The sequence below is a fragment of the Alternaria infectoria genome (genome assembly GCF_024043175.1).
Source record: "Alternaria infectoria strain BMP 0036 chromosome Unknown scaffold_23, whole genome shotgun sequence".
In the NCBI taxonomy this organism is placed as follows: domain Eukaryota; kingdom Fungi; phylum Ascomycota; class Dothideomycetes; order Pleosporales; family Pleosporaceae; genus Alternaria; species Alternaria infectoria.
The window spans coordinates 184,613-208,923 of record NW_026250712.1 but is presented as its reverse complement, the minus strand read 5'-3'; the positions used below and the strand labels follow the sequence as shown (position 1 = coordinate 208,923).

Sequence of the window (24,311 nt, the reverse complement as noted above, 5' to 3'; positions counted from 1 at the left end):
CATGGGTGCCGAAACGCTAGTTGACATGCGTGAAGGTGTCGTTCCCCACATTGCGGAGAAGACCCCACATCTACCCTTCTCCAACGTTTTCGGCCCTTGTCGTGCCGCGACTCCTCCTGATGAGAATACCCAGGTATGACGTTTCCAAAACAAGCGCATCTACGACGTCTACATTGTAGATTGTAAGCATGAGGGGTACTGGCCATGCATCTCCCTACAACGCCGATTTTACATTCTTCTCCCTCTCAATCTGCTCTTGATCCATGATGACAACACCCTTTCCCTTCATCTTCCCGCTATCCGCCAGCTCTACCAACTTCTCAATCTCGCCCAGCCCCTGAAACGAACTCGTCTGCACCGTAATACCATGCTCAGCAACCAAATCCAGCATATCCCGCGCCTCATCCAAGTTAGCAACAGCCGACCCTCTAACCCTAATATCCCTCAAAATGAGTTCATGAAACGGAATAACTACGCCATCCGGCTGCGCAAGCTGTATCATCGTCCCATGCATCTTCGTCACCGCACAAGCCAACGCCGCCGACTCTTTCGCATCACTAACATTCAGCGTAGCCTTCACCCCCTCATTCCCCGTACAAGCACGCACAGCCTTGACAACCTCTTCCGTCCCAATCCTAGCATCAACAGTAACATCCGCACCACACAGCCGCGTTAGTTCCAACCCCTCATCCCTCGCATCAATCCCAACAACATTAACCCCCATGGCTTTTGCAAACTTCACCCCAAGATGGCCCAACCCGCCTCCACTTCCCACAACAGCAATCCAGTCTCCCTTCCGCACAGCTGACAGGACGATACCGCGATAAACCGTCACACCCGCACAAGCCAGCGGCGCCGCAGTAAGAAAAGAAACATTCCTCGGTATCTTCGCAGTCTGTCTCGCATCAACCCTCGCGTACTCGGCGAAAAAACCATCTGTCGTTATACCAAGAAAGCCCCCAGTGTTCTGACAGTACTGAGGACATGCCGATGCGTGTGGTCCTCCTGTGCACTCGGCGCATGTACCGCAGGCATCATACAAGATCCCGGCCATCACGCGGTCGCCGACTGCGAACTGACTTACAGACGTGCCAGTCGCTACGACGGTGCCTGCGCCCTCGTGGGAGCCGGTGCAGGGAAGTGGTGTGCCCATTGCGCCTGAAGAGACCATGAAGTCTGTGTGACAGAGGGAGGCGACGGCGACTTTGATGAGGAGGTCGTGCGGTGCGAGGTCTGCTGGAACGGGAATTTTGTGCACCTTGTAGGGTTCGTTGAAGGAGATGACTTGTGCGGCGAGCATTTTGGATGGGAGGGAGGGTTTCGTCATGGTATTTGTAGATTGTCTTTTCCGGGGAATCTGGGCCTGCCAGCTTGATTTGAGGGGTGGCTTGCTTGGTGGCGATTAGCTTTATGGGCGTGGAGTTGTAACAAAGTAGGCGTAGGATTATTCGATGTGTGGTTACGCAGTTTAAAGGTGAAGATGTGATGTTGTTAGAGACCTCGGGAGGGGTAAGTGGTGATGCCGTATATCTTTATCCGGCACATTCCATCTAGCAAGTGCCAGCTAGTACCTGGGCAGAACAAGAGTACTGCTATGAGAATAGAGACTCAAAGACAATTACGCGAATCACGACAGCATATACCGATCAAGACATGATATAGAGTGGAATTAAGCATTACCCTCCTACCATCCCTCCCAACCCCCACCCCATCTCCCCACCTCCACCAACCTACTCCTTCTTCTCAAACAAATAATGACTAACCCCCCACGTATCACCCCCATCCCACCTAAACAACTCCGAACAAGCAAGATAGAAAACCTGCCACCTATTCCACCACGTCAACGCCCCCTCCTCACCATACGTCTCCACAAGCCCCTTCCAAATACTCTCTTTATTGCTCAACATGGTCGTCAACCAATCCTCACACGTCTTACTGTAGTGCATACCGCTAACCCACCACTGTCTCTTAATCTTGAGGTCGTCCTGGAAGAAGAGAAGGAGGTCGGCGGAAGGCATCGTTCCTCCCGTGAAGAAATGCTCCGTCATCCACCCGCCTTCGAAATCATACGGTGTGTCCTTGTGCGCGAAGATGTGCACGAAGAGTTTGCCGCCTGGTTTCAAGGCCCGGCTTACTTTGGCCATCAACAAAGAATAGTTCTTCATGTGTTCGAAGAGTTCGATGGAGAGGACGCGGTCGTAGACTTCGGGGTCGAATTCATGGTCTACCACGTCGCCGGTTACAACCGTGAGGTTCTTGAAGCCTTTAGCGGCGGCGACGGAGTCGATGTGTTGTTTCTGGGTGCGCGAGTTGGAGAAGCCGGTTATGCGGCTGTTGGGGAAGATTTCGGCGAGGTAGAGGGAGAGGGAGCCCCAGCCGCAACTGTGGATTGGGGGTGTTAGTGGTGCACGTGATATATCATGTCCGTAGTATGCCGTCTTCGAGATCTGGTTCGGAAGACACGGAAATCATGGAGAAGAGGACGAAGAGGATGCGAACTCACCCTAAATCCAAAACCGTCATCCCATCCTTCAACCCTGCCCTCTGCACATACGTTTCCATCATCCTCACCTCCGCCTCCCCCAACGTTTCCCCACCTTTCTCATACAAACACGCCGAGTACTTCATCCGCGGCCCCAGCATACCCTTCAGCACACTGGTTCCGACTTCATAATGCTGCTCATTTGCTGTTTTGGTCTCAATGGCAATGGGTCGTTCGCGGAGTAGCTCCACGTATTTCATCTTGGACTCATAGCTCGCCTGGAGGGATGTGTTGGCGATAGACGTGAGGCGGTCAGCGAGTTGGCGCCGGATACCGACGCGAATGACCGAGTGGGGGAGGTATCCATTGTCGATGAGGGGGTTGATGATGTCGTCCGAGTTCACGAGGTCTGGTGTGTTAGTTTGGGGTGGTGGGATTGTGGTGGCTGGGGTGTTGTACTTGAGATGTAGTTCATGGTGGGCAGCTGAAAATCACAAGTAAGGCAGCTGTGCCGTAAGGGTAGGGAAGCTTCTCTGCTATGGAAACGAAGCGATTGCCTTCAAATTCTCCAGGGCTGTGTTTTGAAGCTACGTATCGCGGCTTCCACGGCTTCCAGCCCATGTCGTTCGCGCTTTCTGAAGGTGTCTCGTAGTGCGCTCAATGCGGTTTAGTTTAGGCGTGTGATGACGTAGACGATATCACCAAATCGTGTGCATAGTCAGCACCTTCAACACAACAATGGTCAGCGAGAATTACAAAACGCCCGTTGTGCTTCGATTCTATGCGAATGAGAACGCCGAATGCGAAGTATCAAATTAGCCAATCAGGAGATGCGCTCGCCGCGACGGGAGATCAGCGCGCTAAACGGCTGCGGGTGATGCATGCCACGCTATTCGACGCCTTTCATGGTCTCACGTGGCTGCGGGCATGGTTCAATGGGCTTGGTGACGTGGTTGGTGAGCTGCTGTTGCTTTGACATCGAGACAGATGTTGGCATGGCTCCTGATCAGATGACGCAGCTACGTTCCGACCAAACATGAAGGAAGACAAAACTCAAGGCGCAACTTTCTGTACCAATTTATCAACATGGTCATATCCCGAAACGCGCAAGATGCGACTAGAAGTGGGATTATTTATGTGCGCCTGTATGTCATTACGTCTCCATCTCAACCCAGCTCGCGAAGAAGCCCCGCCGACCACCTTCCGCATGGTCTCGCTGGCAATATCGCATCCCCTCACTTCTGCGTCGTAACCCGTGCACATCCATATTAACCGCGCTCACAACCCCGTTCCCTTGTCTCTTCTCCAACGCACCAGATCCGCATCCAAAAACTCCGGCTGTTCATTCAATTCAGCAGCTTTCCCGTCTAGTCCTGCCTTGTTATGGAGCCATCTCTTATATAGTACGAATCCAATGGCGACTAATAGTAGTATTGCTGCAACGACTGCGGCTGATCCTATGCCTGCTTTGGCGCCTGTACTGAGGCCTGGTTTCGAGGGGCTAGTCGGTGCTGCGGAGGCTGTTGCAGGTCGTGACGACGTTGCCGACGGGGCTTGGATTTGATCTAGCGGTGATGCTGTTCCTTTTGTGGAGTCTGATTGCGGTGATACTGTCGTTAGTCTTGGTCTTTCTGTTGCTGGACCCGGAGTTTCCATTGCTGCAAAGCCGATATCGAATTTCGAAGCCAGTGTAGACGCGTAGTCGGAATCGAAGTGGACGAGGTCTGACTCTTGCCAGTAGACCAACATCGGTTGCATGATGACCGTTCCGCTGGAGATAATGGAGGGTTTCTCGGGTATTTCTTGCCCAGCGGCATTCGTTGGCAAGGTCGCGTCCGCCACAGTATACGCGGTGATGGGCGTATCTATGGCTGATACACACTCTGTTGCGTCGGATGCCGTTGCCATATAATCACTATCGAGGGTGTTAGCGGGAGCAATCCCAGTCAAGACCAGGCCAGGTGTAATCCGAGGTAATCGCCTCGACAGCCAAAAGATCACACGTACTCTCTACAACAAGCAGCTCCCCATGCCCTTAATCCGCCCAAGGTCCAATCCGGCGTTCGGAACTCGACTATCTGCTTTATCTGATAGCCACTAACACATGAGCCCGGGCTATGCGTCATGGTGGTATCGGGCTGACAGTAGAGAGGAATGAAGTTGTGGACACGGCTGGGTTGACCCGGGTCCTGAAACTTCGTGCCTTCGGTACATGTCGGTTTGAAAGTGAAGGGAGTGGTGAGCGGCGGGACAGTACTGAATGTGTTTACTAGCGGATATTGGTCTCCTGATACTGTATAGATGGCAAGAGAAGCATCATCGATGTTTGATGACATGATAGCAACTCTGTGGACAACAGTTCCCGGATGGACGTAGAAACATTGTAATAAGCCCACGTCAAGTATTTGCCAGGGCTGGATACATTGCTCATAACGGGTCGGTGGCGACGTTCCAAATGCGTAAAAGAGCGCGCCGCTACCCTATGCGTGGTGGCTCGATGAGCCGCATCTGATTTGTGAAGGGAGCTGTGCCACATGTGTGCAGGATTGAGGGCGTTGAGGGACGTGCCACGTCTTTGTCCAGGAACTGTACGTTCGATATTGCTGGGCTCTAATAGGTCGACGGCGATTGGCAAAGGGCGGGAAAGCACACAGGGATCTACTCCATGCGGCATTGGCCAATGTTACGGGATACGGTATCGCTTGCGTGCCTGAAAAGCGCAATCCTTGCTGTGCACTACGATTTTAGCAAGCAATACATCGAGAGTAGATACGTGTTGCGTACGCGTTGCAGAGAGAATGTCCACCATCATTATACAAGCTTCCTCCACCCATGCATGTCAACCCAGGATAAACCTGAAGACCCTGGGAAGCCTATATCAACGTTAGGTCACACAATCTGCATCATTCCATCTTGATGTAGTCTGCAGGCCTATTGAGCCTTTTCCTGTACGGGGTGCACATGGACTCAGCACCAATCTTTCATCCTCTTTCTTCTAAGCATCTCTAACACAATCGGCCTATAGCAAATCGTAAATCCGAAGGCTTCCCAGTAGAGGGAGCGTACCTCATCCATTCTGTCGGCTAAGCCCTCTGCTTTTGCACCCACTCTGGCTGCTCATTTTGTTTAGCGAACTTTTGATCAAGAGCCCGTTGCTTCAAGACTTTTTTCCTGTACATTACAAATCCAGCAATACCCATCAGTATTACCGCGATGGCAGTTCCTAAGCCTATGCCAGCCTTAGCGCGAGCGTTGAGCCCAAAATCGGAGTTATCGGCCTTTTCTTTGGAGTGTGGTGCCACCGATGATGACGACGATGTTAACGTTACCGAGGTGAATTTGGTTCGAGCTGACGGTGCTGCCGTGTCTTTCGTAACGGCCATTGTTGCAGTCGACGTAAAAGAGGAATCAGATGACGTGCTTTCTGCAGTAACAGTTGCGGGTTCTGCGCTCATGCCGATGGCAAATCTCTCTTCCAACGCCGATGCGTACTCGGCATCGAATTTGGATAAGTCGGATTCCATCCAGTAGATAAGCATGTTCCGATCTACTATTTCCCCTCGGCTGAGTACGGTATTGGTGGTTTTATGCTCACGGCCAGTTCCGGCCCAGGGGTCCAATGCGGTGATGGGTGTGATGAACGATGAAAAGCAGTAAAAGGAGCCCTCGATGGTTTCTGTATTCGTCCAACCACTGCCATCGGTGTTAGCAAAAGTGCGCTTTGCTCAAGTCATGACTCTTTTGTATATAGCCGTGCCCTAGGTTCATGGTACGACGTACTTTTTACAACAGGCGGCACCCCATGCGCGAAGTCCGCCTGCTGTCCACCCCGGTGTTCTATACTCAGCTACGTCAACGATGTGGTAGTCACTGAGCACTGTACCCGGACTGTGCGTATAGCTTCCGCCAGGTAAACAGTTGCTGGCTGGCCCATTCCCGACAGTCGTGTCACCCGAGGTAAGGATTGTCCATTCATTGGTGCAATGAGATGGAGTCGTAAAGGGAGTCGTGAGTGGTGGCCAAGTGACTATAGCGTTCGAAGATGTCGTCGGAAAGAATTGTCCTGGTGATACCGTTTTGATAGTAAGGCGAGCAGTCAAAAGACCTGCCATGATGCACAGCTTACTGACGGGGTGATGATGGAGTGGATACGAGATCGATTTTGTGATATCAAGCTAGATTAGCAGCATTTGTAGAGAACCTCCATTGAAATCACAACGCGTCGGTGATGGCGACCTCTCTAACCAATACCGGTGTACCAACGCGTCGCAAACCGCGTTTGTGGCCCTTGCATACAACGTCATCTGCGGGAGTAGCTGTGCCGTATACGCGCAGGGAGTATGAGTGGCGGCAAGTGTCTGCCATTGGTCATTGTATTGTAATCACACCTGTGCCGCATCGCATTCCCGCAGCATCGAGGCTGATTCCGCCGCATATGGCAGCGGATAGATGCAAGACAAAGAACTGCACTGAGCGGTTCAGGTAATCCCGACTCAGATCTGAAATAGATAACAGCGCTGGAATATGGGACTGACAATGCTGAAAAGAGAACCGTCAATTGTAGAGTGTCGGAATCAGCGGATGGGCGCAGATCAACGAGAGCGCATCCCGTATCAGCTCAACCGGCCGAGACCCAACTGCATTATCTCCATGTAGGGATATGGAAGTCTTCGGAACATGTAGCCATCGGCCAGGTGAAGCTATGCAGCGCGTGTCTGCACGAGTTCAGGTTGTTCGTTTTGTCTAGCCAACGTTTGATCGAGTGCCCTTTGCTTTCGCACCCGTCTCCTATACAGCATGAGTCCAATGACAACCGCTAGTATCACCGCGATGGCGACGCCGACGCCTATCCCTGCTTTTGCACCGATACTGAGATCCAGTCTGGATGACTTTTCGCCGCCATCGTTCGCCGAAGAAGTAGCTGAAGTGGATTGGCTGCGGTCTGACGGGGGCGCCGTTTCGGACGTGGCTGTCGGCGTGAAGTCGATGTCTAGTCTCGCGGCTAGTGTCGCCGCATATTCAGGATCGAAGTGCGGAAGATCCGTTTCTTGCCAGTAGACGATCATTGGGGCCATCAAATGAACTCCGCTGCTTATCTCTCTTGGCTCTGTCCCAGCTGGATCGCTGATGAGGGCGGGGTACCCATTGGAAGGATATAGCGCGGTGACGGGTGTGCTGAAGCTGGAACTGCAAACGCTCGCTGTCGCGTCTGACGCCAACATACCGCTATCGTCTTCGTCAGCGTAAATGCTTGGGTTTTCAGGTAGCAGAAGTAGCTCTGTAATAGCTGGGTCTTTGGACATACTCCCTACAACAAACAGCACCCCATGCGCGTGAGCCCCCTGACGTCCAACCTGTGGTTCTGTACTCGGCCAGTGCAACCATATGGTAATTGCTGATACATGTGCCTGGGCTATTGTAGGCCTGGGTGCTATGAGGTAGGCATGATGTGGGAACGGGGTTCGTGAGGACTGTGGGGGTTAATGGGTCCTGGACAATCCACTGATCGGTACATGTCGACGCAAATGTGAAAGAAGTCGGAATTGGCGAGTAATGATTGAGCTCATCATTTGTTGGAAAGAATCCGCCTGATCGTACAGTGTAGATTGTGAGGCCAGCATCTGCGAGGCCTGCCATGATCACGACTGTGAGACGTTGTGTTCCCAGAGGAAGTCGAGAGTAGTTGATATAGATTCGAGACGGAATCACAGAGGAGCTATACTATCTGCGAGGGCCGGGTACTTCAATTGCAGCGCATTGGTGGCGTCCGGGCTGCCGTTGCCAATCCGCAGCGAAATGCATCATGGTCTCCTGCATGGTGATTCGATCCTCGACGTGTAATTCGCAGAGACAACTACGCCGTATATGCGCATGAGGCAGAGCTTGGGGTGGCCCGTGGGAGGGATTGAATCATTGGCTGTTGGGCGTTGCCTGGGCCTGTGCCGCATCTCGTCCCGTGTTCGTAAGGATCCAGTGTACTGGCTAGAGCTGTCTCCTTAAATTAGGTGGCAAGCTACCGCACGCCGTACAACACTGCCAACTACGCGGCGCGTGTCTGAACCAACTCAGGCTGCTCGTTTTGTGAAGCAGATTTGCGGTCCAGCTTCACCTTCTGAACGCGTCTCCTGTAGAGTAAAAACCCAGCGACGCACAGTATTATTACTCCCAAGGCTACTCCAATGCCAATGCCTGCTTTAGCGCCGCTATTGAGACCGGTAGCTTCTCCAGAGTCCGCCTCGACGGTCGACGTGGCTGAGGTGAGTTGACTTCGACCTGGTGGCGACGCTGTTTCGGCTGGGGCATCGGCTGTGCCTGTGCCTGTTGGCGTGAAGTCAATACTGAATTTCGATGCCAGTATAGCCGCATATTCCGGATCGAAGTTCGGAAGATCTGATTCCTGCCAGTAGGCTTCCATGAGCGACATGGATACGCTCCCACTATCGAGGACTGTGGCATTGTCTGTCTGGGTCACGTCCTGGCTTCTGGACTGTACCCATCCGACGGGGTACGCAGTCATAGGAGTGGAGAACGTTGACCAGCACCGGGCACCATCAGTCAATGTGTTGGTGAAGCCACTAATCTCTGTGTCAGCACGAGACAACTCATAATGAAGAGACCCGCTGTGGCTCAGCATGTGTACCTACTTTTCACAACAAGCGACGCCAAACACGCGACTACCCCCTGACGTCCAATCTGGTGTTCTCCATTCGATCATCGCCACGATATGGTAGTCGCCATAGCATGTACCGGGGCTGTGTATATTCGATGCACCAGGCAAACAGGCTGCAGGCACGATAGGTGTAAGATATTCACCAGAGCCGTAGCCTCGTAATGCCCAGCTGGTGGAACATGTAGATGGGAGAGTCCATGGAGTCGTAAGTGGGCCCCAAGGACTTGTCGTATCCCAACCGGTCGTCGGAAGGCCCTCGAGTTTGGTTGTCGATATCGTGTAGCGAACATCATCAATACCTGCCATGACAGCAATCTGTAGACGAGAGTAATGATGTAGGAGATGCAACCGACGTGAGGATTACGAGCCCTCGAGCGAGGAGTATCTGTCAAGGCTAAACACTTCAATCACAATGCGTCGGCAGCAGCAGGCTCTATATGTTAAATACTGACGTGCCAATAGACGGCATAACGGATTGATTTCCCCTGCATGATTCTTCAATCTGTGCCATCTGATTTGCGAAGGTGTCTGTGCCGTGTGTGCGCAGAGATCTGAGCTGTGAAGAGGCGTATATCGTTGGCCAACAGGCCATGTTGGGAGCTGTGCCGCATCTTGGCTCTGGAACTGTGCGCTGAAATTTGCTGGGTCTCAGCAGGATGCGAGCAGGCAATGGCATGACGATGGGACGCGTGTAATTGTATAACCACCTACGACATGGTTGTTGTTCAGGTCGGAACGGTGATGGCAGGCAGCAGCTTACGCCGCACGTGCACCGCTACTAGTAGCCAATCAAGTGGTTTCCGGGGTCCTCTTAGCGCGGCCTTTCGGGCCCGAATGTGTTCCAACAACAAGAGCCGCTGAACGCTGTACGTGCTTGTCAAATCTCCTTTCCGTCGCGAGTAGCCATTTTGTTTACAAAGCCGGCCATACTATACACCATGCATCTGCTAGATTTGCCGTTGGAGCTTTTGCATGAAATCCTTGGCTGGGCGATCTTAGTGCGGGGAACGAAGCGCGGCCTTCGATTACGGCTTGTGAATAGTAAGCTTCCCTGTGCATCTTGTGCGCAGGTATTCCTGCTAACAAGCGGCTATAGAGGTTCTCGATGGGGAAATCATGAGGGTACTTGCCCTATACAAGCTTCTGGATGCCGAGTTCCGGCCTCTGCTACATCTTAGCGACGAGGCTGCACCTACTATGTTTATAGCTTATCTTGAGCGCCGGGTATTGAACGAGCGATGTGACGGGGCTCCTGTTCTACTTTGGATTCGCAGCGTCGCTAATCGTCTCAGTCAAGAGACTGACGATGAGCGGAACGAGAACGACTACATTCGTCAGCTATGCCCCCTGGTGTTGCAGGAATTCAAGCGCCTGGACGAACTATGGACAACCGACCTAGCTGAGCATTGGCGTGAAACCTACCTACCTGAGCACTGGCATGACGGGCGTTTATATGATAATGATCTGGACACCGATGTGTATATTGCTGCCCTGTACACACAGACACTCCCTGTTCTCGCGAGGTGGATCGTCCACGGAAAGCATTTCAACAAACCAAGTTGGCTCTTTGGTTCGGCATGCATCCACGCTGGTAGTTTCAGCAGTCATGAGGTTCTTGCCGCTATGCTGGACTTGAGGCATCCCTATGACTTCCAGTACATGCGAATGCGCTTGCTCCAATGGGCCGCCATGCATGGACGTGTAGAAACGACGCAGTTCTTGTGGAATTTCCAGGCTGTGGAACGTCCGTGGATGCTTGACAGAAAGACCAAGAGACCTTCCTACTGGTGTCAGAACGAGCGAGCGTTGGCTTCGCTGGACACACCAAGTTTGGAGATTTATGACTTCCTTGTCAAGAAGCGACTAGAACACTGCGTTACCAGAACGTTTGGTGTTGAGGAATACACGGCATTCCTAGTGCGTAGCGCGAGGAAAGGGTGGGGGGATATGACGGTGCATTATCTTGCACTTGGTGCCCGTGTAGACGGCTTTGGTTTGTCTAGTGACTACGAAAAGCGACCTCTTCTAGGCGCTTGTCGGAACGGACATGAGGAAGTAGTTCGGGTGTTGCTAGGACATGGTGCGGATACATGTAAACCGGCGTTGGAGACAGCAGTACGGTGTGGACAGTTCGCTGTTGTTTCTCTTCTTCTAGAGTACGATGCAGAGATAGGGAACGCTCTGACTGAAGCAGTTGGTAAAGGATATCGAAGGATTGTTGGTAGATTATTGGCGCGCGGTAGCTACAGCCAGAGGGAATTGGAAAGCCTGCAAAGTCGGGCGCTCGAGATTGAGGATGAGGCAACCTTTCGAGATCTGCTAGAGTATACTAGTGCTAGCGAAGCGGGTTAGACGGCATTTGGTTCTTCTTAGATTATGCTCATAGAAATTCGTGTAGTTGATGCAATCATGCCTGATCGGGGGATCCATCTTGATTCACGCAACATCGTTGATGGGCGACCGATTTCCAGACTCATGTTCCCGATGTATGGACGTGGACATCTTCGGATCAATTCGCCGCTGACTAGAGATGGCTAGATAATACCGTGATTACTGGAGTGTCGCACAGGTGGTGCACAAGACATAGAGGACGAATAGCCGATGGGCCGAAGAGCAACTACCGGCACGTAGTCGGACGCGGACGACACGGTAATTTGGACGACGCGCTAGGACGCGATAAGAGGAATGAGCTGTCAGGTATCAAAGGCGCCAGAGGACGTGGTGTTGAGACGTGGGCTGCGAAGGGTGCGGACAAAGGCGCAGTAGCTGAATAGCGAGCGCACCATTGGCTACCGGGAGGACATGCGCATGCACCGATCCGTTCCGTTGAGGTGTGTGTGTGCATGTTCCTGGGTTGTGGAGTCGTGGTTCGCTGGCATGGCGTCAGCAGCGCCGGCGCCGATTGCGGGCGCGAACATGGACTTTCTGACTCAGGCCCCACTAAAAGACATTGAGAATTCCCTCACTCCGCTGCTCCAGACTTCACACGACACAACACACGTCATTTATTGAAAATAACACGTCTTCCATATATCATCGATATATACCAGCATCTAGGAAACTTTACCTCGCCAATTGCTTGGAGAAACCACAAAACACCACCATGTCTGCATACACAAACGGAACCACACACGAGTCGGAGCGGATAGCTCACACGGAAGAGAAGCACCTCCCTGGAGGCTGGGTTGTCCTCAAGTTCGGGGGTACGAGCGTGGGCAAGTTTGCGGAGAACATAGCGGGCATCGTCAAGTGCGACCCATCCCAACCCCCGCCAGATGGAAGGCGCTGACAGTAAACAGAGCTGGTCTTGCGACGAACCGCGCCGCCATTGTCTGCTCCGCACGCAGCAGCAACACCAAGCTCGAGGGAACCACCAACCGCCTCCTTCGTGCCGCCCGCGCTGCCGAAAAGCCCAACCACCGCGGTTATGACGAGATCGTCGAGGCCATCCGCACCGACCACATCCAGGCCGGCAAGGACATCCTGAGGAACCCGGACATCCTGGCGTCGTACACGGAGGAGGTCAATGCCGAGTGTGAGAGCCTCGTCAAGATCCTGGAATCCGCGCAGCACCTGGAGGAAGTCACGAACCGCGCCGAGGACAAGATCATCAGCAAGGGCGAGAAGCTGAGCTGTCGCTACATGGCCGCCATTTTGAACGATCGCGGCACCCCGGCCCAGTTCGTCGACCTCAGCGACATTGTCAGGCTCCATGCGCCTATCAAGGGCGGGCTCAACGACAAGTTCTACAAGGACCTGGCCGAGGACCTGGGCAAAGAGGTGGCAGCATGCGGCGACAAGGTGCCCGTTATCACCGGATACTTTGGCAACGTGCCTGGCGGACTGCTCAACTCCATTGGACGTGGATACACCGATCTCTGCGCTGCTTTGGTTGCTGTCGGCACCCAGGCCAAGGAACTCCAGGTCTGGAAGGAGGTGGACGGCATCTTCACGGCAGACCCCCGCAAGGTCCCTACGGCCGCCCTTCTCCCCACCGTCACGCCCTCGGAGGCTGCTGAGCTGACTTTTTACGGATCTGAGGTCATTCACCCCTTCACTATGGAGCAGGTCATCCGCGCCCGCATCCCTATCCGTATCAAGAACGTGATGAACCCGCGCAATGCCGGTACCATTATCTTCCCGGATAACCTGAAGGACATCGACGGTCGTGCGCCCCTGAAAGACGGGAAGCTGTTCCGCACTCGTTCCGCGAGCCTCCTCACCCAGCTGGAAGGCCCCAAGCGCCCTACTGCGGTCACCATCAAGCACAACATCGTCGTGCTGAACGTGCACAGCAACAAGCGCACCCGAGCCCATGGTTTCTTAATGAACATCTTCAGCATCCTCGACCGATGGCACCTTTCTGTCGACCTCATCTCTTCTTCCGAGGTCCACGTGTCCATGGCTCTCCATTCCGAGTCTGCCCTTCTGAGTGGCGGGGGTGAGGATGAGTACAAGATCCAGAGCAAGGATCTCCAAGGTGCCGTCAACGACCTTGGCCAGCTCGGCACCATTGACATCGTGCCTGATATGGCCATTGTGAGCTTGGTCGGTAAGCAGCTGAAGAACATGATTGGTATCTCTGGTAGATTCTTCAGCGTGTTGGGACAGAACAACATCAACATCGAGATGATTTCTCAGGGTACGTCTTTCTCTATCTCAATGCCGCTTCATTGCTAACATCTACCAGGCGCCAGCGAGATCAACATCTCCTGTGTCATTGAAGAGCGCGAGGCCGACCGCGCTCTCAATGTTGTACATACAAACCTTTTTACTTTCTTAGACTAGACGTCGCATTCGCATTAGCGGAGTTGGATACCACCTAGACAAAATTTACAGGTCAATATTATATTTACATGCCCGTTTCACTTTCACCGCCGAATTGTCAGTCATTTTCATCACTTAACGGGCTCACCGCGCCAGGTCGGTAGCTTCTCTCCACCGAGTAAGTTTCACCCCGAATTGCGCGTTTGCTCATGGTCGTAGCGCGCGAAAGTGCACCGCGCAACAAATACAATCACAGCGCACCCTCGACCCTAGACAATTTTCACTTCTGTTGTAAGACACCGCTCGATTTCTTCACAGTGCAAGTGAGGGACATGTGACGGAATTCCCCCATCAAGTCGCAAATCTTTCCCACGCGGTTGCCTACACTGCGCCGAGCGCAACTCTTGCGATCAGTTAATCCCGTGTCCCCTTCACGCGACCAAACAACCCGGGCGAGGTTATGACACTCAATCTGCTCGCCAGATCACAGGGATTACCGAGCACGCCGCCAAACACTCCTGTCGCAACCCACGAAAGTTTCCCATCTACATTCCAAACCCACTCACATACGTCCAGAATGCCAGAACGAGTCCTCACAATGGAACGAGTTTTCACGAAAGAAGACAGCGCCATCTCGCCCGCCACCGGCAAGGCAATCAGCCAACACGAAGCAGCGGGACTGAAAAGCCTGACTAGAGAACAACACCTTCGGTTTTGGGAAGAAGTCATATACTGGAACAAAGAGCGCTTCATCGAGGCGAAATGGCGACAGGCAAAGAAGGATATCTTGCGGGCTAAGAAGGAACATTGTATGAGGGTGCTCGGGTGGGTTCCTCCTCCTCCGCCTGTACATTCAATCGTCACTCCAGGTGGACGGCAACTACTTCTTTACAGCTCGTCTTCATGGACTGCGCCTACGGGTGCTCATCCACTTCGGCCAGCACACCTTCCGCGCTTCGAGACCGCGTCGCCGACTACGCCGCGACCGCGATGGGAGATCTTGTCTTCGGGTCCTGGGACGCCGAGGTCGGCTACTGCTGGGCCTGTCAAGAACTCTTTCGCGGAGGGCGGGTTTTGGGAGTCACTGATTTCACCGAAGACGCCTGTTACGGCTATACCGATTCCAACGACACCAGTCACGGCTGTTCCACCTTCGCCATGGCTTCCTAATATTCCTTCCATAGACGCCGAAGCCAAAGCTACGTATGAGGAAATGAAGACATCCGTCAGCAAAATGGCCCTCAAGGTCTGCGCAAGCCGCCACACTCTCCGCCGCTCTTTCAACAGCGACAACGACGTCATACACCCTTCCATGGTGCGTCCAAAAGACACCTTCCTCGCCGCTCAAGTCACCCTCGGCTCACTTAAACTCCATCAACCTCTTTCGACATACATCGACGCCTCCCTACCCCAGAAACTAGACTCGCACGCCGATGACGAAGCAGCCGGCGCGAAACAATATCGCATTTACCGGCGAGACCAACTGGATGATGTGGATAGCTGGCTGCAGTTTGATGCGCAGACAGGGGAGTTGACTACGATTTTGGAAGCTCAGCGCGATCTACTCAAGATGAACAAGGATCGGCGGAAGAGTAGGGAGGTGGCGGTGGGTGAGAAGGGGGTGAAGCTCGCATGGGCTGTCAAGGTCTTGGATGATTGCCAGTACTTCGCCGACATTGCCGCAGACGGGGAAAGCGAAGGCAGCGACGAGGGGTATGAGTACGGTAACTTCGTTCGAAGCCTGGGAGACGGCGATGCCAGTTCCCTGCGGTCGAACAGCTCTACGCTCGACCTCACCTTGACACTAACCAACAGCTCGAACGCCCGCAGCAGCGCCACAGAAGAAAGGATCAGCCTAGCCCAACGCTCATCCAGCAGTCCCATCAAACCAACCCACGACCCCATCTCCGACACCTTACCACTCCGCTCACGCAACTACACCCTCTCCAACCCCGCCAACGCCACCAACCCAAACATCTACACACCACCCCCGTCCCACGCCCACAGCATCCGTCGCAGCAACGCTACCGCCACTCCTTCCTCTTCCGCATCCCGCCGTAACCGACAAGGTAGTCTCTGGATCAACACTAGTCTAGCGAATCCTTCGATCAGCGCGGCTAGTACGATGAGCCCGCAGGAACGTGGGACTAGGCACAAAGGACCCAGTATTGAGGATTTGAGCGGGTGGGCTGAGGAGCTGAAGAAGATGGAGAGGAAGAGGGGGGAGATGAGGGGGGAGGGCAGGCCGGTGGGGGCGGGGAAGTTGAGGCAGTTGAGGTGGTTTAGTAATACTGAGGGGGGTGGGAGTGAGGATGAGGGTGGGGTGGGGAAAGAGATGGTGGATAAGAAGGAGAAGGAGCAGGAGGAGGAGGTGGAGGAAAAGAAAGATGAAAAGGGCGATGGTTTGACGATTAACGGGTCCGTTCACCCTGCTCTAAGGGAAGGTGGCCACGACAACGATTCTGGCATTGCGAATTGGCGTAACAATGTCGACTTGTCACAAGGAAAAGAGAGGAACAGAGGGGCAAGCGGCGGCAGCACCAGCACAGCTAGTTGGCGCTGCGAAACTGCCTCTATCGTTGAGCGGGAAAGTCGGCCTTCTAGCATGGCCATGGATGATGCGGTCTACCATACCGAAGACGACGACCAGACATCCCAACACAATAACGAAAACGATAACGACCACAACCACAACCCCAACAACCCCTTCGACGAAGCCACCAACCCCTCATATCTCAACGCCTCCGACTCCGACACCAACGACTCTCCTACAAGGACACCAAGACCGACTACGCCGATACACCCCCAGCGTACGTCCTCCTTATCACCGACACACGCACCGATCAAGATGTCTGCACTATCGACGCTACGGCTTGAGCCACCGCGCCGCCCACCACCACCAAACCGACCAAACCGACCACCTCCTCCACCAATGCCGTACTGTAATATGAGGCCGCCGGCGCCGCGGCCGACGGCTGGTGAGGGGATGGGGATGAGAGGGATGGAGGGGGGGAGGTATAACAGACAGGGTACTACGTCTTATGAACGGCAGTTGGGTCAGATTTCTGCTGTACCCACGTCTTTATCGTTTATCGAGGTGGTTAAACGGCAGGGACAGGGGCGAGAACGGGATGTTGTGTTATCGTCCTCCTCCATCGGGGGGAATGAGAATGAGACTGAAAAGCAGAGGAGTCCGACTGTGAGCGTGAGTAAAGCAACTTTACTCCAAGAAGCCATTCAGTCCCGTGGCGGTAAAACTGGAGCTGGAAGCCAACACACTCGCATGTGGAGTAAAAGTAGTGGACAGAGTGTGAAGAGTAAAGAAGAAGAGGAGTGGGATGAAGAATTGAAAAGGATGGAGGGGAGGGAGAGAGCGAGGCAGATCGGTGGTTCGTAGATCCAGTATAAAGCCTCATGGCGTGCATAGTTTGATGGATGAATAAAGTGATGATAGTTTGACATGTCACGTAAAACAGAATCTTTTTGGAGATTGGTGAAGTGACGCATAGGAATTTCGGGTTAACAATACTGCTCCCAGCTCGATGCAACAAACACCCCTACCGACCGCGTACTACGAAAAGCAGAAGGAATAACGGGTATATAAACATTCCAACACCATCAAACGCCCAAGTCATCACCGTGATCACCATCACAACAACATCTAGATACCACAGCCCAAATTCCGCGCTCACAACGGATACTAACTAACCGTACACCACGAACACGGCACCTCATCCGAATCTCTAATATGACATGTCAGCAGATAGTCTCAAAGTCGTGCCATCTCGAACCACATGCTCCTAGATCGGCGCAAGGAAGAAGGGAAAAGGGAAGAGCGCGTCTACATAACAACGCACTTATCCCTCTCCTCCTGCCCCTGCCCCTGTCCCTGCTGCCCCTGACTCTGTCTCCTCCCTCCCCCCATCCTCCCAGGCAAACCATTACCATGCCTGCCCCTCCCCGCGCCAGGCAGCGCCGGCAACCCGCCACTCGTACTCTGATACGCACTCCCGCCCTGCCCTGGCACCGGCGCCTGCGCACTCGCCGGATGCCCAGCCGGAGGCACATATTGCGGACTCGTAATAGCCTCCTCGTACAACGGCGGCGGCGCCGCCTCACCAGCAGGTCTATGCCCCGTAATATTATTGTTACGGCGGGGCGGGATGACCGGGTTCTGCTGGTTCCGCGGTGGCTGGGGAGGAGCATTGATGGCATCCATGGAGAGTTGGTTGTTGCGGGTGTTTCGTTGTTCTGTTTCGCGGCGCTCGCGGTCTTCTTCTTCTTCTTGGAGTTGGAGGGCTAGGGCGAGGTCGTGGTCTTCTTGTTCGGCGCGGCTGAGGGCTTCGGGGGAGGTGGCGGAGGTGTCTTGGGGGATGGCGGATTGGGGGTTGCCGCGGCGGGCGGGGACGGTGGTCCAGCCTTGGCTGTTGTCGACGCTGGAAGGTTGGTGCTGGTCTTGTGGGCCGGAGGTGTTGCTGTTGTCGACGGAGCGGAAGTCGCCGGAGAAGAGCTGGCTACCTTGACCATTGACGTCAGTGAGAGACTCCCAGACAATTTCGTCGTGGGTGGAGTAGCCCTGGTCTGTGACGAGAGTGACGAGCTCGCCGTTGCGAGGGTTCTTGCAGAGCGTCGAGAAGTGGTCGTTTCGGAACAGGATGGCGACTTGACCGGGCTGGAGGTTATCGCGAATGACCTTTAGACCGTGGTCAGTCAGTTGTGTTGGCCATCGCATCAAGAACTCTTTGATGGCGTGGATATCCGTAAACATCTGTTGCTCGTCCTCGTTCAGAGACTCCCCCGCCCCCAGCTTCGCATTCAGCTCTTCTTCCTGGAACTGAACAAACTGCGATGTTTCATATGACGCTGCTACGCGACTAAACGCAGCATAAGCGTCGGATCCAGCCTCGGGCAGCCATCCGTGCATCAGTGGGATGTTGAAAGTGCGGTACAGCTTCATGTCTTGGGTGTTCTCAAAAGCGCCAGCTCGGCTCGTGAGTGTGGATTGTGCATCCGGGGTGTTGGAGTCTGGGACAAACATGGGATTGACATTGAGACCTGTGTGGAGGGCGAGCAGGAACTTGTACAACTCGCTCACGTCGGGCAAGGCTTGTGCAGCATCTCCACGTCGACCAGACATCAACTCGTCAAAAACAGCATCAAGGAGCAGTCCCAGGCTGACTGTCTCACGTGTGCGCAATGTCTCGACAAGTGCAGTGTCAAGCCTAGCAGGAGTCGAAAGGACTAGTGCGTTGACCAAAGCCAGCAAAGGGCAGGGGCCGTTCAGGTTCTGCGTCAAGATGGGCGAAACGCGCATGTCCTCGATGGTGTGGTCAAGCCAGCGAATGTGCTTGATTTGGTAGTGTTCCTTCCTCTGCCTCTCCATTGTCGTATTGGGCGATTCCAAGGCAGGAGGAGCGGACGAACCGATACCTGTGTCGATAGGTCTAGGAGGCATTGCAGGCGCCATGTCCTCGTGCGACCTTCTTGGCGGCAGCGCAGGTGGAGGTTCTTCGGAGGAGGGTGGTGTTTGCTCGGGCGTGTATTGAGGTGGAAGAGACGATTGCTCTGCAATATTCGCATTTGGAATGATTGGGGCGGGAATGTTGTGTGAGCTTTCATTTCGGACAGCTGCATCGCTTGGCGGTGCCGTCCAGGGTACAGTGTCAGTACGAGCATCGTGCGAGGCGGGTTCCCATGGATTCGCATCGAGAGAGGTGTCTGGGTGCTCCGACCGAGGTGTAGGTGAGTTCACGGCAATGACAGGCGGCTCTACTGGTGCTGTCGACTGCGCAGACGGGGCATGGTCATCTAGTCCGAGGTTCTTCATGTCGTGGGTGGGTGTACTTGGCGTCTGGAAGGCCGGGAGCTCGACGGGCGCCTCGTACTTGTGGGCGTGGCTCGGCGCATCGCCCCAGATAGCCTGGCTGCTCTCTCCGTCCCAGCTACTCTGCCCAGTCGTCTGCATCTTCAGGTATGGGTTGTTGGTCTTCAGCGGGATGGAGCCATTCGACTGCTCGGACACGGTGCTGGCCGCGCCGTAGGAAGCCGCGCTGGCACCGGTGGGCGTTGCAGAGATGCTTTCCTGCGAGCGCTTGATAGGGATACCGGCTGGCGGCCCTGGCCTCAAAGCATCGGGAAGGCCGCTGGTGATGTGTGTAGTACTTGGCACAGGTGGCCTTTTTCCAGCAGCCGGCTTCAGGGCGGCAGGCACATCGTTGTGGTTGATGTCTTCAAAGTCATCATCCGACTGGTTCCACTCGTCTTCGCTCAGATCCGAGTCGCTCTCGTGCTTATCGTCGGGAAGTCGCGTCTCCTCTGGCGTCTTGATGTTGAACGCTGGCGACTTGCTCGTACTGGGCGGGTCCACGGCACGCTCGGGCGACACGGGAAAGGCAGGCGGGTGCTCGTCGGAGGGTGTCGTGGGATACGGGGGGATCGCCTTGGAGAGCGGCGCTGGAACGACGTCGTCGGCTTCGTCGGACTTTCGTAGCACCATGTTTACGGTGCAGTGCCCTGGGGCTTGGTGTGGGATATGGGGGAGTTGTCGCGACAGTCGGCGCGGCGCGGTAATATGAGGAAGGCGGGTGAAGGGGATTGATATTGAAGCAGGACTCCAGCGAAAGAAGCAAAGTAGTCGACGTAAGCGACGTGTTGGACCCGAGTGACACGCCCAAGTAGCAGAAGTCGCGATGGCGATGACGTACGACTGGTGCGAGTGTGTGGCTGAGCCTGTGGCTGAGTAAGACGCGGCGGTGCGCCTCGGAACTATTCCTTGCGACAAATTCACTAGCTCCACCTCACCTTTGCGCGTGCAGAACTCGGGACTGAGATACCATACTAAGACTATTGACCATAACTACACATGGAATAGTGACCAACACAGTGCCGCGACTACATTCGCGCCATGCATTCCCACGTCCGCCCCAATACGCACGTTGCGCTACGACTGCCCTCAGGCCTCTTCAAGATAGTCGAGATCACACCGAATACGTACGTCGCATAGCTGGAGTGAGCCCTCCGTATGCATATGTTTGAGAATCTCTTCTAAACACCCCACAGGAGCATCAATCTCGGCAAGTTCGGCACCTTCAACTCCAACCTCCTCCTCGGCCGCCCGTACTATCTCACCTACGAACTGCTCGACAAGGACGATGGCAAATCCAAGACGGAGCTGCGCGTCGTTCCCGCTTCCGAACTTCACGCCGAAGCTCTAGGCAGCGATCATGCGCCTGCTGCGGAAACCAGCGAAGAGACTGCCGAGGGTGCTGCGGGTGCTACGGGCTTCGACATTGTGGGAGAGGATGGGCAGGTCATCATGCGCAACAACCGCTTGACCGTTGACGATGCTTCACGGCAGGCGCTATCAATGGCTGAAATAGAGGAGCTGAAGAAGGCAGGCGCCGGCTCTGGCAAGGAAATCATCGCCAAGATTATGGCCTCCCACAACGCGATCGACGAGAAGACGAGCTTTTCGCTGGCCAAGTACACTCTGCGGAAGTCGAAGAAGTACTTGAAGCGCTTCACTGCCCTGCCCATGGATGTTGGTCTACTCACAGAGTATGTTCTGGAGAAGGAGGCATACAAGATCATGGAGCTGAGGGAAGATCTACTGGGCTTGATCAACAGCTGGGCAAACATACACTCGGGAGCGACAAATCAGATTCACATGGCGGAAGATGGAGTCAGCCAGGTAGGAGGAGGACGGTGGCTCGTAGTAGATGACACCGGAGGGCTTGTCACAGCAGCACTCGCCGAGAAGATGGGCATTCTCTACCCGGAGGAAGAATACGACGACTCATCGTCAGAAGAAGAGGCAGCTGACGTCGAAATGAACGGCACACCAGCCCCAGCCTCCGCCCCAGAGCCCAAAGACACAGACACTGCCATGCCCGACGCCGACACCACAACAACCACAGACCCCACAGCCACCGCTTCAGATCCCCCTCCCCGCCCGCGAAAACCCCCACGACCACACATCCCGCAAATGTCCGCCCAAACAAACACCCTCACGGTCCTGCACCCCAACAACCAACCCAACCTCTCCTACCTAAAATACTTCGGCTACGACTACGGGAACCCCACGCCCGCCCACCCCCTCTACAAACACCTCAAATCGCTCTCCTGGCTCGCCCTCCTCCACCCCGAAGACGACCCTTCGTACGACGAGCCCGAGATAATTTCTGAGGAAGTCCTTGCGAGCATGAAGTCAACGAAACGCGGTACTTACTATAAGAAGCGCAGACGCTGGGAAAGGGTTAAGAGTGTGGTGGATGAGACGAAGAGGGGAGGGTTTGATGGGTTGGTTGTGGCGACGGCGATGGATGCGAAGACTGTGCTCAGGGAGTTGGTGCCGCTTGTCAAGGGTGGAGGCAGGATTGTGGTGTATAATCCTAATGTTGAGCCGTTGGTTGAGTTGTGCGATCTTTACTCGAAAGAACGCCGCGCGGCGTACATAGCCCGCGAGTTTGGGCCTCCGCCGCAAATCAACGGCAACGGTACCAGCAACACCAACGGCAAACGAGTCAAGATCGAAGAGGACGTCGATACCCCAGCAGGTACATCCGAAGCCGACAACGAAGAAGACGACTTCCCGCTTAACCCTACATTGGTTCTCGCACCCAGTCTGCAGACGGCAAGAGCAAGGCAGTGGCAGGTTCTTCCCGGCAGGACGCATCCTATGATGACGAGCAAGGGTGGGGCTGAGGGGTATCTTTTTACGGCTACGAGGGTGGTGCCGGTTGAGGGGAGGGTCGAGGCTAGGGGGCATCATGGGAAGAAGAAGAGGAGGGTTGAGGAAAGTGGGGAGGCTGTTGCGGCATCGGTAGGAGGTTGAGGTGGAGAGGTGAATCTATGCTGGGGAAATGATTGGTATGTAACAAATTCATTAGTCACCGAGCATGTACTATTTCTTCGAAGATTTTCCTGGTGTCGTGCATGTAGCTCTGAGGGTCCGCGGATCGTCCCATATTCGCGTCGGCTATATAAGTTCATCTCACGCATCTGCTCCCCTTCTCTTCTTCACCACTCATCTTCTACCGTTTTCCAAAAAATGGGTTTCGGCAAAACATGACCTGTCTCTCCTTCTTCCAAAAATACACCACAACACTCTTATGAGCTGCCTCCTCCTTCCTCTTCCAAAATCGCATACTTTTGTTGGTCATGTCTACATCCGCCGTGCAAAACGACTGGCGAAGATCTTCATGGCGTTCGCTCCTTCTTTTCAAAACACTGGTCCGGATTCGTGATGTTGGAGAAGAGAGGAGCAGAGACTTCCGAAAAGTCAGAACAGAAAACACAACGGCGACATATTCATGCATTCCGGCGCTGGTTTCTTCGTTCACACCACTACCGTCCTTGCTGGCAGCTTGTCCGTGTGTATAAAATCTGGAGCTTGACTGAGCATGTCTCCTGCATCACACTTCCAATTCCGAATTACCAAAAACACTTGAATGGTGGATCATGTGCTGTCTCTCTTCCAAAAATTGGACACGCATAGTACATGAGTGGGAAGACTGTCGGACTTCTGCCATATCAAAACCGCCGCTGGCTCTCGTGATGATTTCGAAAAGTCGGAGAAGGGCGCTATATGTTCGGAAAGATCGCAGGCGACTTCCATCACGGAGAACCAGAAAGAACGTAACCAGCCCGGGATGATTTTGGCGCTTCCTTGCCTCGCAAGCCGCTAGCTGAACCGGCGGGTACAAAGCTTCGACGTCCTGCGCTCTCTTCCTTCTTGATTTATCATACCTCTTCCTTGGGTTTCTCAAAAAGTATTGTACGCAGCCCTCCATGTGCGTTCTCTCTTCCAAAAGCGTCGAGCCATCAACGGGATAGCCGAGACGATCTCCGCACTTCGCACATCCAGACTTCCGATTCAAAAATTACACATTTCACGTTATGTTCCGCGATTGCGACTCCCAAAAAAGAGACCGCTCACGCAACCCCGACATGACTGTGCTGTGGTGTTGGACCAAAATAGGAGAGGAACCACGGATGTGTGGAGAAGAAGACTGAAATCTCACGACATACCCGTGATGTTCTGTGAAAGCAAGCAACAGTCACGACGATGGACTCGAAAATAAAACTATCGCTCAGGAAATGGTTCTTTGTCTCGTTCTCCAAATTCCTCCAATTAAGATCAAAAGACGAGAGCGAATATTCTATGTGGGCGGAGAAAGACTCCGCCTGTTCCACACTCACAGTCTGAAAACCACTCGACATCTTCGTATGTGGCACGACTCGTGTCTCCTCAAATCCAGAAAGATCTCCCGGCATGCCACATGCGTGTGTGCTTCCAGAAACAGAAATTGCGTACAGTCATGTCTGAGAAGAACGCTTTCTTTTCCCCAAAGGGGTCGTCTAAGCCCTGACATCAAAGATCTCATGTTGCGC

At 54.1% G+C, this 24,311-nt stretch overlaps 7 protein-coding genes across 7 annotated transcripts; 3 read left to right on the top strand and 4 right to left on the bottom strand.

Annotated features, from left to right (window-relative positions):
- Positions 1-214: 214 nt before the first annotated feature.
- J4E92_009375 (uncharacterized protein) lies at positions 215-1,300 on the bottom strand (the record flags this gene model as incomplete). The annotated part of the gene is made up of 1 exon (XM_051500723.1): positions 215-1,300. One exon carries the CDS (start codon positions 1,298-1,300, stop codon positions 215-217), a length of 1,086 nt encoding a protein of 361 aa, XP_051349070.1.
- A 430-nt stretch (positions 1,301-1,730) lies between these two features.
- Positions 1,731-2,957, bottom strand: J4E92_009374 (uncharacterized protein; the record flags this gene model as incomplete). Its single annotated transcript, XM_051500722.1, has 3 exons — positions 1,731-2,382; positions 2,555-2,891; positions 2,942-2,957. The coding sequence occupies 3 exons, from the start codon at positions 2,955-2,957 to the stop codon at positions 1,731-1,733; spliced, it is 1,005 nt and encodes a 334-aa protein (XP_051349069.1).
- Positions 2,958-8,522: 5,565 nt separating this feature from the next.
- Positions 8,523-8,999, bottom strand: J4E92_009373 (uncharacterized protein; the record flags this gene model as incomplete). The annotated part of the gene is made up of 2 exons (XM_051500721.1): positions 8,523-8,800; positions 8,822-8,999. The coding sequence occupies 2 exons, from the start codon at positions 8,997-8,999 to the stop codon at positions 8,523-8,525; spliced, it is 456 nt and encodes a 151-aa protein (XP_051349068.1).
- A 3,256-nt stretch (positions 9,000-12,255) lies between these two features.
- J4E92_009372 (uncharacterized protein) lies at positions 12,256-13,940 on the top strand (the record flags this gene model as incomplete). Its single annotated transcript, XM_051500720.1, has 3 exons — positions 12,256-12,401; positions 12,452-13,794; positions 13,843-13,940. 3 exons carry the CDS (start codon positions 12,256-12,258, stop codon positions 13,938-13,940), a joined length of 1,587 nt encoding a protein of 528 aa, XP_051349067.1.
- Positions 13,941-14,496: 556 nt separating this feature from the next.
- Positions 14,497-17,316, top strand: J4E92_009371 (uncharacterized protein; the record flags this gene model as incomplete). The annotated part of the gene is made up of 2 exons (XM_051500719.1): positions 14,497-14,744; positions 14,814-17,316. The coding sequence occupies 2 exons, from the start codon at positions 14,497-14,499 to the stop codon at positions 17,314-17,316; spliced, it is 2,751 nt and encodes a 916-aa protein (XP_051349066.1).
- A 444-nt stretch (positions 17,317-17,760) lies between these two features.
- On the bottom strand, positions 17,761-20,415 carry J4E92_009370 (uncharacterized protein; the record flags this gene model as incomplete). Its single annotated transcript, XM_051500718.1, has 1 exon — positions 17,761-20,415. The coding sequence occupies one exon, from the start codon at positions 20,413-20,415 to the stop codon at positions 17,761-17,763; it is 2,655 nt and encodes an 884-aa protein (XP_051349065.1).
- A 408-nt stretch (positions 20,416-20,823) lies between these two features.
- On the top strand, positions 20,824-22,752 carry J4E92_009369 (uncharacterized protein; the record flags this gene model as incomplete). The annotated part of the gene is made up of 2 exons (XM_051500717.1): positions 20,824-20,909; positions 20,979-22,752. 2 exons carry the CDS (start codon positions 20,824-20,826, stop codon positions 22,750-22,752), a joined length of 1,860 nt encoding a protein of 619 aa, XP_051349064.1.
- Between the last annotated feature and the right edge of the window lie 1,559 nt (positions 22,753-24,311).